The 20,435-nt window shown below is 35.3% G+C and overlaps 1 protein-coding gene across 1 annotated transcript; it reads right to left on the bottom strand.

Moving 5' to 3' along the window:
• Positions 1 to 1,430: 1,430 nt before the first annotated feature.
• LOC126898857 (uncharacterized) lies at positions 1,431 to 2,121 on the bottom strand. Its single transcript, XM_050673263.1, has one exon. It carries the CDS (start codon positions 1,929 to 1,931, stop codon positions 1,446 to 1,448), a length of 486 nt encoding a protein of 161 aa, XP_050529220.1. The 5' UTR covers positions 1,932 to 2,121; the 3' UTR covers positions 1,431 to 1,445.
• Between the last annotated feature and the right edge of the window lie 18,314 nt (positions 2,122 to 20,435).

Below are 20,435 nucleotides of genomic sequence, written 5' to 3'. Positions count from 1 at the left end.
GGTCGGGGCGTCCAAAACCGCATCCTCGGTCTCCATTCCCTCCCCGAACCGGAACTCTACATCTACGTGCTGCGGGTCCACCTGGGGGTCTATTTTTATTATACGACAACCCCAAGCGCAAAAAGTCATATGTGGAACCTAGACAACCAGCCAAATCAACGACAAAGTCGAATATCCATGGCGCTAAGGTAATGTTCTATATTTGGTAGAATCAGAAGGGCGTACTGTATTATGAGCTGTTGAAATCGGGCCAAACGATTACAGGGCACCTCTACCGAACACAATTAGTTTGCTTGAAGAAAGCAGTCACTGAAAAACGCCCGGAATATGCTACCAGACACGAGGCAATAATTTTCCATCATGACAACGCTTGGCCTCATCAGCTTTCGATCCCCCAGTTGCAAGTCCCCGTAGCGCTAAATCCCCTTATAATTCTTTAATCGACAATTCAAGTATGGTCTTACATGACTGATTAAAGTTGTAAGTATATAAATAAATTACAAGTAGGACAGTGGAATGATATCTCGCTGATCATGTGGATTTACCTACTTTTCTTTTAGTACAAATCACGTTAAAAAAATGTCCGTATACTAAGCGTATAGCTATTGCTTAACCTCAAAAATTAATAAGCTTATAAATAATTAAGTCGTAAAAATTTCTTTTTCTGGGACCTACTAGACTTTTAGTCAATTAAAGCTATAAGCTTTAAGAGTTCTAAAAAAAAATTTCGACTGTGACAGTTGATAGATTTTAGGTTTATTTTATAATAAATAAACAACACCGTGGTCAAATTGTTATTCAAAGACGATATATTGTTATTATCAATACATAGACAAAAGCTGTAAAAGTAACACAAGGTGTTTCGTAAAAAAGTTGAAAGATAATTTATATCGTGCATTGCCGGACTGGTTCGCGTCATTCAACGTCGCGTGACCTATCGGACTAGGAGAGGTAGCTGTGGCGCAATCGCCATCCAGCGTTAAAGCCGGAAGTGCAATGCGACCGCGCCAAACTATTATAAAGTTCAATTTATATAAATGTAATACAAGATAAAATTATTTATTTAATAAATAAAGATTTTATTTAACACAATTAAAAAAAACCCAGCACAGTGGTGACGTGGCATAGTTGGATGAAGTATAATAATATCTGATAGTGATTAAAATCACTATCAAAAATAAACGCTTCGATGCAAATCTTTAGATTGTTTAATTTTAAAAAAATTGGTGTTTTATTCCAAAAGCTACTTGATCTGCTGGCAGGGCCGGGCCAATCAATAGTGGCGCTTCTGGCAAAATGGAAATTTTGCGCCCCCCCACCATAAAATAATTAATACAATGTAATCATATTTTATTAATTTTCAAATAATATCTTATTCCTTTAAATACTAAGAGCATATCTTTTGTCTCTTACATTTACATTTTACATAAAAAAAAAAACAATTATTAAAATTTAACTTTTCTGGCTTTTTTGGAAGCAAATTCTTCAATTACTAAAGTGTAGTCCATTTTAGATGCAATTTCGTGTTCGATTGAAAGTATTGCTAAATTTGTTAGACGTTCTTGAACCATGGTGGAACGAAGATAATTTTTTATGATCTTTAATTTACTAAAACTTCTCTCGCAAGTAGCTGTAGTAACAGGCATTGTTAAAAAAATTCTTAATGCCACTTCTAAATTTGGGTATACATCTTGTAGAGAATTTTGATGTATGCATTTTAAAAATTCAAAAGATGTTGCAGTTTTAAATGATGCTATTAATTTTGAAGCTTGAAATTTGAAACTTTGAACTTCAGCGAATAATTCACTACCATTCAAATCAACACTGTATAACAACGCTAGATCATCCGACCATTTTCTAATATCATCTATTTCCATACTCGATAAATTTTGACCGGACAAAAATGCAAATTTTGAAGATACATTATACATTTTTTCAAATCTCCATTTTAGACTCGTAATAATAGAATCTAGAGATTGATAGCATTGTAGTTTTACATTAGTTTCAATACTTTCCCTCGTTATACTAGTTTTTATATTATTTGACTCGTATGTTTTGCGTTTTATTTTTCTTGTAGTTGGAAAATCAGTGGCTATATTAAATAAAAGTGCAATTTTTTTAACTTCATTCAAGGTATTTTCAAAACCATTTTCTCTTATATTTTGAATGCATTCAATTAAACCTACTAAACTTTTGGTTGCCACATCAATAGTTTAATTTTGATTCTGTAATATTAAATTTACTTTATCAATTTGTTCTAGAATAGAATCCCAAAAATGAAGGAGGAATAAAAACTTGAAATTTATTTGTTTTAGAATTTGTTGAGCAGATGTTATTGTATTTTTATTAAAATCTACCGTGTTAGTCACCATATGGTTCAGTATATCAAAAACGGGTTTAAAATTTAATTTTAGAGCACTAACTGCTTGTTTTTTTGTACTCCAACGTGTGTCACAATGAGATTTTAAAGTGATTTTCATAGTTTTCATTAAGAGTTCCCATCTACTTGTCGAACCCGAAAAAAATGAGTATATATTCTGAATTAAGCCAAAAAATGTTATCATCATGGGTGAAACTTCTGCAGCATGGACACCTACTAGGTTTAGGCTATGTGCAGTACAAGGTAAAAATGTAGCTAATTCATTTATACGTAAAATATGTGATTGTACACCATTATTAATCCCTGCCATATTCGCGCCATTGTCGTAACTCTGTCCTCTACAGTCCAGTATAATAATTCCATTATTTTTTATAGTATTTAATATTTCATTAGAAAGCCCTAATCCTGATTTTTCGTTGGTACTTAGAAAATCAATAAATGATTCTTTGATCATGATTTCTCCATTAGAAATGTGGACATACCTGATAATTTGTGACATTTGTTCCTGATGAGATTTATCAGGAGTACAATCAAAAAGAATTGAGAAGTATTTTGATTTTTGTATTTGTTCAAATATAGTTTGTCTTACTTTCTGACCCATTATACAGATTATTTCATTTTGAATTTTATGAGAAAAATAACTGATAGTCGGTTTATTACTTTCTGTAATATGTTTTACATGAGCTAATAATATAGGATTGTAATGACTTATTACTTCCATTAGGCTTAAAAAAATACCACAATTTGGATCTCCAATCTTATCCGACGAACCTCTTAAAGCCAGATTGTTTTTAGCACAGAATAAAATTCCTTCGACAATAACTTTAAGAATACAAAACCATTTTTCTTTTTCATTTTTAATAGAATTTTGAAGTTCATGATCTATTGTTTTACTGTCCCGTAATCTTTTTTCTAACTCCTTCCATTCTAAAATATTTTGTTTATGGTTTTTACTATTCTCATGTTCAGCGACAGAAGGATTTAAATGCTTCCAATCTTGAAATCCATTATCAGAAAATGAGGATTTTCGGATATCATTATTTGAAAAAAGGAGCCATGCGAAACAAAAAATTGAATTTTTTGATGTACTGTATAATAGCCACTGTCTTCGAACTTTTTCTCCGTTATTCAGAAACTTATAAAACCATTTACCGTCACAATGTCTGCCATCATCATGATTAACTGGAAAATAATAATTCTGATCCATAAGATAAGGTCCTCTTTCAACCATTAAATCTCGAAATCTAGACGTTATGGTCGGCCAACATCCAGGATCATTATAATTATTATACAATTCATTATTTTCTGTGTCTTGGCCAATAATAGGTTTATGGTAATCGTTATTTAGTGTAATATATTCCATTAAATTACTTGAATTTTCAATTTTACTTTCAATTTCAATTTTATTCCTAATTTCAAGTTCAATACTTGTCAAATTCTCATTTAAATTGTTGTCATTTTCAAACTATGAATCAATGTCGTCGGTATATCGTTTTTTTTTTGTTCAGTATTATCCTTAATTAATTCAACTTCTTTTTTATTTATCCAATTACTTAATATTAACGATGATTTGATATTGTTTTTCATCCTCTCTTGTCTTTTTTTCTCAAACCAAGCTCCAGAAGGTTTTTTTGTGGGTGCCATAATTTACGATAATTTAATGGGTGATCTAAAATTACATATTATTCATATACATGTTAAATGTTATTATACATTATGTTTTAACAAAATTTATGCACAACGGTTGCCAATTACTGGCCAATAGAATATAACCAGTGGCGTAGCCAGGATATTTTTTAGGGTGAGGTTTTCTTGTAATAAAATATAACTAGTGAAAGATTTCACACTCCCTGAAATGTACTCATAAATTGTTTAAATAAATTATATTATTACGTTCAACTTTTAAATATTTATTTAAATAATAATAATAATAATTTTTTTCCTTTTTTTACAAATATATATAAATAACAAAACAAAAAATTATGAATAATGAATAAATATTCATATTTTGTATTGATAACAACTAGATCGGAGAACTAGTAAAACCACGATATAATAAAATTTATATAAAATGAGTAAAACACATTGTTGTAGATAAATCCATGATATGATAAATCTACATTCTACAATCGTGGTAATCACGGCTATAGATTATCTATAGCCGTGGTGGTAATTAATAAAATAATTGAATGACAAGGATTATTATCACCAGTGTGGTCGATAACGTAAATTACGTAACATCATAATATTGTTCTGTGATAATATTATGGTGTAGTGCAAGGTATATATCCACCTTGGTGTGGTGTAAATATTATTTGCACGAGTGCAATAATACCACAGAACAATAATACGACACTGTGTGAACTATTTAAGATAAAGCTTATTTTAAACCGTGGTAGTGTGTGAATGCATTTTACCACGACCAAATGATTGTATTCCTATATTATAAACATAATATTTTTGATATAAATTCAGCCAAGGGGGGGGGTTTAACACCCAAACCCCCTCTGGCTACGCCACTCACTATAACCGTGATATGAACAACAAGGTATGAACTATGAATAAAAAAGGTATTATCGTAATTTTTTGATAACATAGCTTCGGTAGGCACGTAATATGTATCGCTTAGTAATAATAATTTAATGACAGTATGAAATTAATAAGGGTAAGCAAATGATGTACGAACTTTTTAAATCTGGACTTTTGCGATCATACCATATTGTTCATATCAAGAATACTACAATGTTAAATTAATTGTTTTCACTCACGTAATTCTTAATCTCGCCAAGCGAGTGACAACGTTGTAACGTGACAAAATGTGAATTTTATGATATTGATAGATTACTGTTTTTCTTTGCTAATGGGCGCGCGTACGTTATATCCGGCCGTGTAATCAGAAAACTGTACTGTTGCTGTCAAGGTGAACGCTATACACACAATATTCTTTATCAGTTTAACAATCGTTCCCTATATGACACATACACTGGCCACCACTGTCCATACCTGTATAACTCTAATATTGTTCATATTTTTATCTGTTGTATATTTTGTAAATCGTTAAGCCGATACCCTCTCCCAAACGGGTTCGTCGTCGTTGTGTCTCGCCCGGTGTGTAGAAATTTTTTCGTAGTCTCTCTTCCCTTTGAACCACCGTCGTGGTCTGTTTTGCTGTGTGCGTGCAGCCAATTATAGTTTTTTTTCTCGTGTTCGTTTATAAACATAATGTAATAATTCAGCAAGGCGTCGGCCATTTCGGGGCCGAGATCCCCATCTTAGGATGAGTCCCATCCGGGACTGGGTATCGTATTGTTGATTTTTTTTCATTTATTTATTTAATATAATGTATTGAGCCTTTCTTTTTTCTTTTTCTGTCATAAATTAATTTTATTATGAGCTAAAAATAATTTTAGCGTTGCTGGTTATAAGGTTATTGGTCAGTGGTGTGTCATGTATATTTAACATATATATATATATATTATTCCCGCAGTACCCAAGTACGGTCCGGCCGGCCAGATTACAGAAATTATCCGCCGCGCCCGGAGTACACGGACTTGTTCCGATGCGGAAGACGCTTCACGTGTAATATTTAAAAGTTGTAGGTTAATTTTTTTTGTCTTAATAATTGTTTTTTTTTTTTCTTTTGTCCCTTTATTTGCAGAGTGGTTTTTGCCTTCGGGTTTTGTCCACTATTAACTTAATTGTAATAATTTAATAAAGTCCCCTTAATTTTCTTAATCAACAAAAATCTTTTTATTGCGTGAATATCTTCAATATTCACGTGTATCTTATTTTTTTTTCCTTTAAATCATATTTCTCTAGTTTTAAGGTAACGGTCTTCGACATACTAAAGTATGTCCACCACTGGTGACATCAAACAAACATATTGGTTATATATTTACAAGGTATCAGCGTATTATAGTCTACAACAACACTTTATATTTTTAGTATATATTTATATATCAATAATTTTTTTTAATTCACTTTATCTCATCAAAATGCATATTATTGGTTTTCTTATTATTTTTTTTAAATTTTTTTTCTATTAAATCCACTTATGGTCTGGGTGTTGTTCTTTTCTGATCAAGACCCTCGCCTAAGTGGTTGGCGACCCATTTTCCTTTTTGCAAGGGAGCCATGAGGGTGGCGACTCCACAATCCGTTGCGTGGCCCAAGTCGTCACCTCTCAACGTAATAGATCAGCAGGTCAAAACAAAATGAATAATGTTCGAATTGGTACAACCGAACTGAACAAATCAAAGCTGACGTGACTCGTATAGTCGTATACTCGTATCGCAATGTATATTATATACAGTATATATATATATAGCTATATCGAGTATCGACTATTAAATTTGATGGAAAGATAAGACTATTTTTAGACACGACGATCCGGCGAGTGATTATCCGGTATTATTGTCGCCCGCAAATTGTATTTTTAAATTTGTTTATTACCCGGCGACTATGAGTTAAAGCGAAATAATTTATATCACTTTTTCCTCACAATTATAAATTATACTTACGGGCTACGTGTATAATTAATATGGACATTATTATACATTATACTTGTTTAATACTAGGTAGTTCACACTTTATAGTATCATTTCGGTAACGTCGTATTTCCATCCAATAATAGTTTTTAAATTATTATAATATTTTGGTTTTGATTTTTAAAATCTAATTTAATGACTTCATCAAATTTTGCGCCCCAATTCTCACTAGATATTTTGCGCCCCTGGCAGGCGCCCACTTTGCCAGGCCCTCGGCCCGGCCCTGTNAGTTATTATAAATAGTGTACACAATAACTAAATAAGAAAACACGAGATATGCACTGTCGATGAGGAAAAGGCCGATGTGTACCGAACGATGTCACGGAGATGACTTCACGTATATTTGCGGCGGGTCGTAGATGGACGTGCGGCACTTGCTGGACTTTGTACCGTGACGTATTTCACGCGGTGTTAGTCTGTCAAACTACCATATGCACGTAGTAGGGCGACGGCTGATAAAAGTGTCACGGGTCGCGGGGCTCCGTGTATCGAGAACGCCGCGGGACCGTGTCAAATTTCATGTCTGTTCTCTTAGTTCTTCCATTTCGTTTAATATTTTTCCAACAGTGATATTGAACTGATCAAATTTAGTACTCATAAACTGTACTAATTCAGTTAATTGTTGAATATTATTAATCTTATCATTAACACTCTGTATGTCTCCTTTTTTAGTCTCCCGTTTAATTCTGCATTCATTGCAATCCCATTTGTTCTTCGTGTTATTCGTCATTCTACTATATCCATTTTCAGTGATGCCTTGACAGTAATAATGTGATTCCTTTTACGATTAGAGCAAATTATTCCATCTTAATAAGTTTTTCTTGACATTTCCCGCACTGCATATTTATAAAAATTATAACTATAAGCACAATATTGACACGAGTACACGATACGTTATCGATCGCTGCGCACAACCTCGCTTGATCAGCGCCGATCGAAGACTTATCGCCAATTATTTTCATTTTAGATAAAAATTGTACGTAAAATGTTGATTTTGGGTAATTTATTAAAAAACTGAATATATTTATGATTTATTTATTTGTTTGGATTATGACGCGGATAATAGTACATACGAAATGTAGATATTTTTTGACAAAAAAAAAAAATGCATTTTCCAGGTAAGCTATACGGTAACGGTGAAAAATATGAATTTTAACCACACTCATACACGATGTACCAGTGGTCGCTGAGGTTTTCCCTGTGCGGGAGAACCGACCAACCGGACACGTGCGAGTGTAACGACGGGGACACCAGCGTGACGTCCACCACTGAGCTCGAAGAGTGACCCTCGAACGTCGGGGTGGAGCCCCTGTTGGCCAAGACCAGCCCGAGGGCCGACATCAGGTCCAACAGGTCTTCGCCACGTTAATTCGTGTCCGCTGACCCCCAGACCGGGGAGTGGGCGTTGAAATCCCCGGGCACGAACTCCCCGCATGAGGACAGGGGCTCGAGGAGTCCGGCGATCAGCAAGCTGGGCGGCGCGTAGCAGCTCAAGACGTCGATGCCATCTATCCTCACTACTACGTACCCGTCGCCCACCGTTGGGCCGCGGTCTATCACGCCGATCGCCGCTCTGCCGGACCGGTGAAAGAACTAGTCGGCAAAGTCCCGGACCGATCCGGCATGCGGGTCCGAGACGATGCACACGTCGGTGCCCATCTCGTACGCCGCCCGCCGGACCAGGTCCTGGGCAGCCTGACAGTGGTTGAGATTCGTTTGTAGGAATCTCATCCACTAGCGGGCTGCGTTATGGGAGACCCCTCAGCCATTCCCTCCGTCATCTTACCCGGAGGGGCCTTTTTACCAGGGCCCCCCTTTGTCTTCGGGGTCTTTTGCACCAGCCGCACACCCGGACAATCCTTGTCCTGGTGCCCCTCCTTTTTACAGGAGAAGCACCCCTCGGACTTGTCCAGGCCCTTGCGGGTCTGGGCCACGTGCCTCGGACCCTTGTCGCCAAGGATCCTCAGCCTACAGGTGACCCATCCCACACGGATACGGACGAGACCTTCGAGGCGGGGGGCCAGCCTTGCCGGCACCTCCACCCCGGCGTAACGCCCTTTGCCACCGGAGTTTGCACGGACCACAACGGGCCCGATTTCCGGCAGCACCTTGTCCTCTGGACGGCGAAGGGCGTCCAGCAGTGCACTCTGCACGTCGCCCTCCTCCAACCATTCTTCCACGTCCAGGAGCATGACGGGTACTGTTACCACCGGGAGTACGCCCGCAGGCTCCTCGCCGCCTTGGAGGGGGGACTCCGTGTTCCCGACGGCTTTGGGTGGTGGGCCAATGTGTCCCACCAACAGGCCGTCTTGCACGACGCGTCATGTTTGATCGCCAGGGTACCGGGACCAGTAGCCGGCGACTCCCGCTCCGGAGTGCGCGTCAGTTGGAGATCGGCGAGGGCCCTAACGCTTTCTATGAGGGTCCTGGCCATCTTCACCACGCGGCGATGCGGGGAGTACACCTCCATGACGTCCTGGAGCTGACCTGCCTGCTCTCTGGCCAGGTCCAATCCCGCCGACAGCTCCTCGTTGGACCGGCCAATCACCCTATTTGTTGACCCGTCGGCGTTGAACAAATCAATTGCCTTCAGTGCCACCAGCTTGTGCTTTTTAGCCAGTACCAGCGCAGGCATCGCCGGCATGGGGACCGCAGCACTGGGCGGTGAAACCTCCAGCGTGATGGTGACGGGGTCGAGGGTCAGAGAAATCTCCTTCCTTTTGGGAAGGGGGGAATCATCCTCTCCCAGATCCGCCACCTTACCAACAACAACAGAGGTCGAACGCGAGTTGTTTCCCACACTTACAAAACCACCCCTAGAAGCACCACGCCACTTCACCAAAATGGAGGGCTTTGCTTTTGTTTCTGAGGAGGTGGCTTGGTCACCACCACTCCCTGCAGTCGCAGTACCAACCCCGTGGTTGGCTGCAGGAGTCTGCCTCAACATTATAAGGTGTTTAGCAAAAAACAATTTTAAATAAAAACATTGTATTAGAAAAAACTGGACCAATTAAAAAAAAAATAATAAATTTATGTTTAAATTTAATTTAATTAATATGGAATATTGCATGATAAGTCGGTTGAATTGGAAAGTAGACGGTAAATAACAAATTGAAATTCGTTAAATTTTTTATTAAAAAAATTTGGAATATTATAGACGGTAATAGCACACAGAATTAGAGTTAAAAACCCAGCACAGTAGGGTGGCGGCACAATGGGGTCGTGGCATAGTTGGGTCCAGTATAGATGATATCTGACAGTGATTAAAATCACTATCACAAAAAACGCTTCGATGCAAATCTGTAGATAGTGTTTAATTTATAAACAAAAAATTTGTTAAAATATATTTTTGAAGCTAAAAAAAGTTTAATATTTACAAATTCATTGAACATAAATTTTTTTATCTTTGCAAAACTATTTGCATTTCATATCATAAACATTTTTTTCCCTCAGGATGGCACTAAGTATTTAGTGGTACGGGCTTTGCGAACCCGGGCCCCCGAGCTACGGGCTCACTTTGAGTAGTTGGCCTAATCCGGCCCTCCAGTTTTGGATGTTAATCGATGGACCAACAACCCATCCTTGTAAAAAACCATCTGTTGTGAATCTTCTAACAAAGCCTCGGAATGTGTATAATAATAATGGGATTATATATGGAAAACTTTTGGAGACTCAATTTGGAACATGGAATATCAGAACTGTCTATAAAGCAGGAGCTTTAAAGATTATTATGGAAGAAATTGAAAAATACAAAGTGCTAATACTCGCAATACTAGAAACTTGTTGGCTAGGAAATGGTAATGTTCAGTCTAATAACTCAATTATCTTTTTTAGTAGCAAAGAGACAGGCAAACATGAACAAGGGGCAGGTTTTATAGTTAGAAACTCTAACTTCTGAGGAACAACACCGGAACAAAACATGGCGATTCGTGTTTAATAGAGTTTACTGATAAAATAGTAAAAGTCAAGGATCATAATGATTGATCGGCAAAATTTCAAGATGTTTTATGCCACAAATGTAATTAATAACGACGATATTCTGCTTTTATTCCAATTGTTATGCATAGTCTTTCAAACTATGACTAGCACATGATAATACCAAAAATGGCTTACGACGATAAAGACATTAGTGTTATAGCACAATCCGAAAAAATTTATATTTTGTTAAGTAAGACAATAAGCAACTTAGATTATAGATTCATATCGATTTTTGCAAACGAGTTTGTATCAACTTACAACGACCTTGACTTTAACTGGTTTGACACATAGATTAAATATCTTTAAATCGTTGGAGTTGGTCACACGGAAATCGGATTTCCGTATGAATACGTAGACAGTTGTGAAAGACTCTACGAAATCCAGCTGCCGGTACGCGAAAATGTTTAGTTTCATTACGAAATCAAAGAGTAACCGAAGAGGACTATGAACATGCAAAAAAAAATGTGGCAACATTTTGAATGCAAAACTCTCGGCGATTACAGTGACAAGTAATTACTTGTCGACGTTATGGTATGTTGTTCATTTTTTTAGTAATTAACAATTATAAATACATTTATTTTTTAGGTACTTACAGATATATTTGAAAAGTTTTGCGCGCAAAGTTTGAAAAATTATAAAAAGGTTTTCCGGCAAGAAGAAGTGAAGCGATTGAAAGGTTATGTATGGGTTAAGTGAAACATGAAATAAATATGGCAGAATACTAAAACTGTTTGCGAAATAAACTAAAACAAATGCACAAGAAAATTTCAATCATAAGGTCAAAACATCACAATGTTTTTTGACGGTAGAAACGAGGAAACTCGTATTGTCAAACAACTACAACATGCGTGCAATGGTTGATCACGAGGAGGGGTATAAAAATGTATAAACAAAAGCGTTGGGAAATTATTCTTTAAATACATAACAATTTATTTTGCATGAAATATATTATTGTATTTAGTATTAAAAATTTATTATATAATCTTTAATTAATAATTTATTTATGAAAAATATAATTTTTATACGAATATTATAAAATAATCGTGTTTATATACATATATATATATACATAAATAATAATATATATATATATATATAATACAATGATTCTCGGCAACTCATTGTATTCAACGTCCTCGCAACGAGTATCTATTCCATGTAAGTATTTTTTCAACCAAATGTTTGTTTTAGTCCTTGATTCTTTTTTGAATGATTGAATGGGCAAAGAAGTGCAGTCTATGGTAATGGCAGTCAGTTCCTTGGCCAAATACGATTGGTCGGCTTCCACAATACCTTGTATATCGACAATCATTGAGGTGAGATATTGGTTTTCGGTATCCATGAATTGTGTTCTGGGCCAAATCCTAACCATTTAACGTAACACGAGGAAGCCCTCGTGTTCGCAACACTTGTTCGACTATATACATGTCCGGATAACTGGTCTTGTTTAGCTCTTCGGTGTAAAACACACCACGTATTGGATTTCCCTGATAGTCTTCTATATAGTAACTTGGCGGTATTGATTGTCTAATCTTGACTACGGTATATAGTTCGGTGCTCCAGTTCGGCAAGTAACCGTTGTCAAACACTTATTTATGCACACTAATCCGCACTTTGTCACTCACGCGGAATTTTATCGGTAAATTATCAGCGTGTCATATATCACCGAGACCCATGATATTTATCCGGGCACGGGTATACGTCCTACGAGCCTGCCGGTGTAGGCTTCTTGCAGGTCTTCCAATATAGAAACGATTTCCAATGAACTCTAGTGTTGCCAGCCGACCGGGCTGATATCAATAAACGTAAACATTCCACAAGTTCGTTGGGGTCGTTCCAGTTTACGTAATCTTTTCTCTTGTTGTTCAACCTCAACTGTAGACCCGCACCGATAATGGATGTGTCACTGATGATGCTGTATTCAAATAACGATAAGGAATTTGTAAGCTAAACTTACAAGGACCCCAAGGAGGGTCCATCTTGGGCCAAGGCAGAGCCGGAGCACCAGGGATTTTGTACCTTATCCTATAGGGAAAGGTTATGAATAATAATAATAATTTAAGATAACATGGATGAACATTTATTAATTCTTTCTTTTTTTTTTTTATCAAACAAATGAGATTTCATATACAATAAAATGTATTAACAAGCTATATATATATATATATATCGAGTTAACAGAAGTATGTTAGATAAGATACTATGAACAATTAAACAATGGTCAAGGATCTAAAGAAAAGATGGATCAAAGGTCTATGGTCATAACAGAAATAGAAAAAAGGTATATGAAGATGGATCCAGTGACTATGATTTAGGCCCAATAAATAATCTTTGATCTTTTGTAGTAGTATAACATTAAGTGTATACAGAAATACTAGCGTACTAATAGCCTTGCTCTTTTGTATTTTTGTGAAACGTACAGCTACATATGATTGACGTCGTTGTATATTTAAGGCCCACACAGGCAGTATTTTAGAGTTCATTTTTAGAACACATTCACATATCAAGTAGTAATAGGATCCAATCAGTTAAATAAAATAAATGAGATTTGTACATAATATTAAATAATTAATTTAATAATGAACCAACAAAAGAGAAAAAAAACAACAGAATATAAGTATCATGGGTATGACAAATCCAACGCATGGGTCAGGGTAAAGTGGACATGTCACCAACGTCAATGGGTATCCTCTACATAAATTTAGGGGACCCATTGAGTTGTTCACAATGTCCACCCTGACCACACCCGAAGATCTGTCAACTCACGAATGGCGAAAGAAAAAAACTAAGGAATAGAAAGGATTGACAATACAAACCAATTTAAATCCATGGTAACAAGCCATTAACTAAATAAAAATAGGACTAATATGTTAGCTGATTCATATAAATAATAAACTAATTTATACACATGCACATCGTGCAAGACAAAATACATAAAAAAAAACACAATATACCACATTACAAGAAGATGTAGTGATGTCCAAATCATATATGTCCGTTGTTGATGCCAGGTTGATGTTATGTGTAGACGTAGGGTAAAAGGAGACATCTTTCACATATTTATTCCATAACCGTTTAATATGAACTAAAACATTTACAATAACAATATCACCTATACCCCTGTACAGGCGAGTGATCAGTGTGACCACTGGTACATCACACCTTCCCCCTTTTGTAAAAATTACAATATATATAAAAATATGATAATACACTATACAATATAACACTAGAACAAGGAAATAATCCACTAATATTTAAATAAATAATTAACTCAAAACTACATAATATTTTAACAAATGATACGATCACATTTGCATGCGCCCATATCTCTGTCTCCCATAACATCGTTGTACCGTTTAATAGACATATATATATATATATATAATTAACACAGTGACATACAGCAATACTAACAGGAGTGCAGACTGCACACATAAACACTTTTTGCAATTCACGGCCAATGTGCCATAATAAGATATCCCTATCGACAGTTGACATTTTACCATCTTCGCGATCACTACTTTTGCCTGATAATTAACTTAACTTCGCTACCCCGTATATTATAGTGTGTGTGTGTGTCGCCGTCAGCTCCCTGTTGGATTAATCATCTCTAGGTGTCCAGCAGGTTGTATTATCCATTTAATATTTCAATTGTTTAATAAATATTTATTTATATCGTTGTTAACCTAAAGTGTTATATATATATATATTGTAGTGCGACCCTTGGTAGTTCCTCTAAGGGAATATAAATTAAATAGGAAACTTCAGTACCTAAGGTAGATATAGCCTAGCCAGCTATCCCCCGTTGGTCCCTTAGAATACTGTCGACGGGCATTTAGGTTAAACCCCTAAATAGCGACGTAACACAAAACAATAACATAATAATATAAACATGATAACAAACTAATCTATATCTACTTTCTGGTAATTATTAATTTACAGATTATCACTACAATTATAACTAAACAAATTACAATATTCATTTAAACATAAGGAACTTTAATAATCTATAAATTCATTCTTTTTGGTACTTTCTTAGTTCTCTCTGAACGCCTTACTTCTGTTTCCTACCTTTTTCTATTTTTTTTTATCTTACTAGGCAAATTTATATTTTCAGGTAACTTAACATTTATTAACTCATTATCTTTCAATTTAGGATATCTTAATTGATTTTGATGAGCTGTTCTAACATTTCCCCTTAACTTTATCAAATACACATATTTGCTGATTCTCTTTTTAACAAACGCAGGCAACCATTTAATTGCTTCCTTAAAATGGTTTCTATAATATACCTTCTCTCCACCTTTAAATTGCTTGACTGGTTTGTATTCACTTACATAATACTTGTTTTTACTTAACTCAAAGCTCACCCTTTTTTTATTTTTAACACCTTCCCTCTTAGGATTTAATGAACTAACTAGTGTTTTTATTTTATAAGCTAAAATATTGTCTTTAGGTGATCTACCTGTTACTGTTGACGGCATTGCATTATATGCCGAAATAAACCTTATTATTTTTTCTTTAATAGTTAATCTGCTCATCTTATTGTCTAACAAATATCTGTTTAAGTATGACTTGACTGTTTGCACCCCTCTCTCAGCCAACCCATTTGATTGACTATGGTACGGAGGACTCTTACTTATTTTAATAATATGTTCTTTACCAAACTCTTCTAGTTCCCATTAATTAAAAGGAGGACCATTTTCTGACACAATCTCATTTGGTAATCCAAAATAAGCAAAACACTTTTGAAATACTTTAATTAAATCTATACAACGTGTTTTCTTCATAAGCTTAACTTCAATGAATTTACTAAATGCATCTACAATTATTAAAAAAGTGTATTTTTCAAAATAGAAAAAATCAATATGCACCCTTTCAAAAGGATACTTTGCCATTTAGATTTAACTATTTCCTTAGGTATCCTAAGTAACTGATTACATATTGTACAACTAGTCACAAAACTCTCAATATCTTTATTCATATTTCTCCACCAAAACAAACTCCTAGCTAATATTTTAATTCTTACAATACCTTCATGGTCCTTATGTAATAATTCTAACACATTTTGTAATATTTTAGGAATAATTAACCTTTCTTCAAAAAATAAACAATCACTTTCTGTATTTAATTTATTTTTTATTTTAAGATAATACTTTAGATTTTGATTTACCTCCTTAGGCCATCCTAACATAACATACTCATAAATTGTACATAATTCTTTATCCTCTTTCAAACATTTTTTTACCTCCTCTAAATTTATTTCTACCTCATTTATTATACTAAATCTATTTATTTCTTCTTCATCTATATTAACTTGACTATCTAAAGGTAACCTCGATAATGCATCCGCATGTGTCATATTCTTACTAGGCCTGTATTAAAAAGTATATTCATACATGGATAACATCACTGCCCATCTCTGTAACCTAGAAACAGCAACTACCGATGTCCCTTTCTGAGGACTAAATATCTCCTTTAAAGCTTGGGAATCCGAGCATAATATAAATTTATTTCCGTAAATGTATTTGTGAAATTTTTTAATAGCAAAAATAATAGCTAAAGCCTCTCTATGAAGTTGCGAATATTTTTACTCAGCTCCAGATAATGTACTTGACACAAACATTATTGACTTTTCTACTCCATCCACTACATGTGCCAACACTGCTCCTACTCCATAGGGAGATCCATCTGCACATATCACTATTTCCTTATTTGGATCATACTTTTCTAACATTTGATTTCCTAGTAACAGTTCTTTGCTCCTCTCAAATGCTACATTTTGGCTCTCTATCCACACAAATTTTTCACCTTTCCTTAACAACTTATGTAACTCCTTCAGTTCACCACTTAAGTTAGGTAAAATCTATTATAATAATTTAACAATCCTAAATATGCTTTTAGCTCTGTTATATTATTAGGCGCTCTCGCATTCTTAATAGCATCTACTTTGTGTTTTTGAGGACTTATACCCTTTGCTGTCAGTGTGTGTTCTAGATAATCTACACTTTCTTTAAAAAATTTGCATTTATTTACATTTATTTTCATATTGTAATCGTTTAACCTTTCTAATACTAGTTTTAATTTATTTTGACATTTTTCCTCATTTTCTTCCCCAATCAGAATATCATCCAAATAGCAAAATACATTTTCAATTCCTAATAATATTTGGTCCATAATACTTTGAAATATAGCTGGTGCGCTTGCTACCCCGTATGTTAATCTAGTATATCTATATAAACCCTTTAATGTGTTAATGGTTAAGAATCTTTTTGAATTTTCTGTTAATTGTAACTGTTGGAAAGCCCCAGATATATCAATAACACAAAATACCGCACTATTCGCCATACCCGCAAACATATCTTCCACTTTTGGTAATGGGTAATGCTCTGTCTGAATAAATTTGTTTATAGTCATTTTACAATCCATACATATCCTAATATCACCATTTTGTTTAGGTACAATTACTATGGGACTAGCCCACTCACTATATTTAACCGGCTCTAAAATTTTTAACCTAACTAACCTTTCTAATTCTACATTTACTTTATCTCTTAATTTATACGGTACTGAATATGCCTTGCAAAAGATTGGTTTAGCCTCCACTTTTAATAATATTTCTGCTTGGTATTTTTTAATTACCTGCTTCGGACTAATACTTAACACCTGAGGATACTTTTTTTTTATCAATTCCATAACGCTATATTTTTCTATATCCGTATTTACTTTTGCAATCACCCGGTTACTTTCTACCATTTTTCTCCAATTTGGAAATAAGACATCTAACCATGATCTTCCTAATAATGGATACATTTGTCTCTTATTTTCTTACTATATACAACTCCAGTTCCCTTTCCTTTGCTGAACTATCACTATTTTTTATATTTACTATTATTTTACCAATTATATCTAACTTATCTCTAGTTACTGAAACCAGTTGAACTTTTACTTCTATTAAAGTTTTACATTTAAAAAGTTTATAATATAATTTGTCACTAATTACCGATGCACAAGCACCTGAATCGACTTCCATTTCTAATTTGTTATCTTCCACAATCATAACTACTTTCAGTGACGGTTCAACTGTTTTAACCACCTTGACAACACTTTGACTTTCTTCCATAACGCAATTCATTTGTTCAATTTCTTTGGACAATCCCTGAATTGAACTTTGATTTGAGGATGATGAACTACTTCTTCTTCTTTGATACCTCCCTCTGGAACGTAACTGTCTTACCATTCTTTTTGTAAAACAAAACTTGGCTATGTGGCCTGGTTTGCCACATTTATGACAATTCAATTTTAAAGCTGCGCACTCTTTATTGTTATAATGTGATTTACCACATCTTGTTCAAGTCTGACTTCCCCGACTTTTACTTCTGTATCTTTGCTTATTACTATTATTGACTTTGGAACTAAGTGCTGATTGCTTAATTGCAAATTGATTCAATGACTTGTCACGGCATTCACCCTCAGCCAATTCCCAATTTAATGCTAATTCAGAAGCATTTTCAAAAGTTAGATTTTTTTCTTTGAGCAAAATGGCTCTTAACTTGTTGTCTCTAACTCCAAACACCAATCTATCCCTTAGTGCTTCTTGCAAGAAATTTTTAAATTTACACTTCTGTGCTCTTGCCTTCAATTCCACAATATACTCAGTCATTAGTTGGCCCATACGTTGATCTTCCTGATGAAATTTATATCTTTCCGGAATCTCATTTACTTCAGGTGTGTAATGCTTCATTAGTATCTCTACTAACTCGTTGTAGGATTTTGTTGTTGGATTTTGCGGCACCATTATTTTTTTTAACGTGGAATAAGAGTCATGACCAATCAAGGTTAGTAAAAATGCCACCTTCTTTTCTTCTTTTATTTCGTTTAAAACGAAATATTGCTCCATTCGTTCCACATACTCGCAAAAATCATCTCCTGGCACAAACGCTTCAATTTGACCAATCATTCTCTTTTTTCTTTATATATATATACTTCACCTCAACATGTGGTTTTCAATCCGCATCTCGTCGCCATACTGTTATGTGTAGACGTAGGGTAAAAGGAGATATCTTTCACATATTTATTCCATAACCGTTTAATATGAACTAAAACATTTACAATAACAATATCACCTATAGCCCTGTACAGGTGAGTGAGCAGTGTGACCACTGGTACACCACAGTTGATGGCCAAGACAAATTACAGAATTACTCCTCCATACGGATTCCTTAAAACCAACGCAACAAAAAAAAATTGATTGATTGGTGATTCCAGTAGAAGAAGAATAAAGAGATTGAAATGAGTGATGATGATGATTTTTGACATAACCGTACTTTTCCCAAAACATGGAAAAGGTAGGTGACAGTGTGACCATTCAAATGTGGTATGAACAAGGCTCACAGGTGGTAGGGAAAATGATTTGTTTAATAACTAATCATGTGTGTATATGCAACACTGACCCTACAGGTATACTACGCGCACTGTTTGAATATGGTTACCTGTGACCGTATACTCATGATGATAACTTTACTATTTTACAAATTGTTTGCGCTACCACCGTCATCGTTTTCAAACAATGGTTTAATAGTGTTAACGTATTTTTGACCTCATTTTTCTATGTTCCATCTTTATTCAAACGTACATCAGTTTCGAGTAAAATTGTTTTTTATGCCTACAAATCCAATTTGGAAAATTTTTGAAAAAAGTAAATCCACAAAACCTAAAGTCAGGGGGAATTTTTTCTTCAATACGTTGATTATTCCACCATCGACAAAGATAGTGGACAAAGAAGGCTGTGTACTACCGTATATTTTCGTCTGACCTCGTCAAAGTAGCATACATTTGATTATTAAGGTTTGTAAATAAACATAATATTTACGGTCAATATGTCGGGGAAATCATTAGCACAAATGAATTGCGCTGAATTACGTCGCGAATGCGCTTACAGACAGCTACCATGCTACGCGACGAAACCCAACATAATTTATAAAAGACACACCGGCGCGTTAGACTAGCGAACGGACACACCGCCACGTTTACCGCCAAAATCGCGGATTTGGAAGTGCGTTTTTCAGCGGTTATTTTAAACGACCTGTATTGCGACATATTACTGGGCCATGATTTTCTGATTGATCAGAAAGTCGCCGGGGACTACTCAGCAGGAACAATACACTTAGGCACTAACAAACGTACAACCGCTTGTTGGAAATCAGGCGCACGACATACGATCCGCAAACCAGATCTGACGCAGTTAGATATAACAGACGACCCACGAATGCTCGCGTTATTAACACAGACGATATGTAATTACACAGCGGTTTTTAACGACACAGTGGGTCGCACAAAATTCTATCGAAAGACACGACTCCTATCGCACTAAAACCGTACTCCTACCCCCTGCTCAAAGCAGGAGATTATTGACGATATTGTAAACGAAATGGAGGCGCAAGGGCTAATAGAACCGAGTGTATTGCCGTGGTCAGCACCGATTGTGTTGGCCAAGAAGAAGGACGGGACTTTTCGTTTATGTATAGATT

Source organism: Daktulosphaira vitifoliae, unplaced genomic scaffold, assembly GCF_025091365.1.
Source record: "Daktulosphaira vitifoliae isolate Bord-2020 unplaced genomic scaffold, ASM2509136v1 Scaffold_2, whole genome shotgun sequence".
Lineage (NCBI taxonomy): Eukaryota > Metazoa > Arthropoda > Insecta > Hemiptera > Phylloxeridae > Daktulosphaira > Daktulosphaira vitifoliae.
The sequence above is the reverse complement of the archived record's forward strand: the minus strand, read 5'-3'. Positions and strand labels throughout refer to the sequence as shown.

What these genes read in the sequence shown, in the direction of transcription:
- LOC126898857 (XM_050673263.1), bottom strand. Translation starts at nt 1,931, where the DNA reads ATGTATAATGTATCTTCAAAATTTGCATTTTTGTCCGGTCAAAATTTA.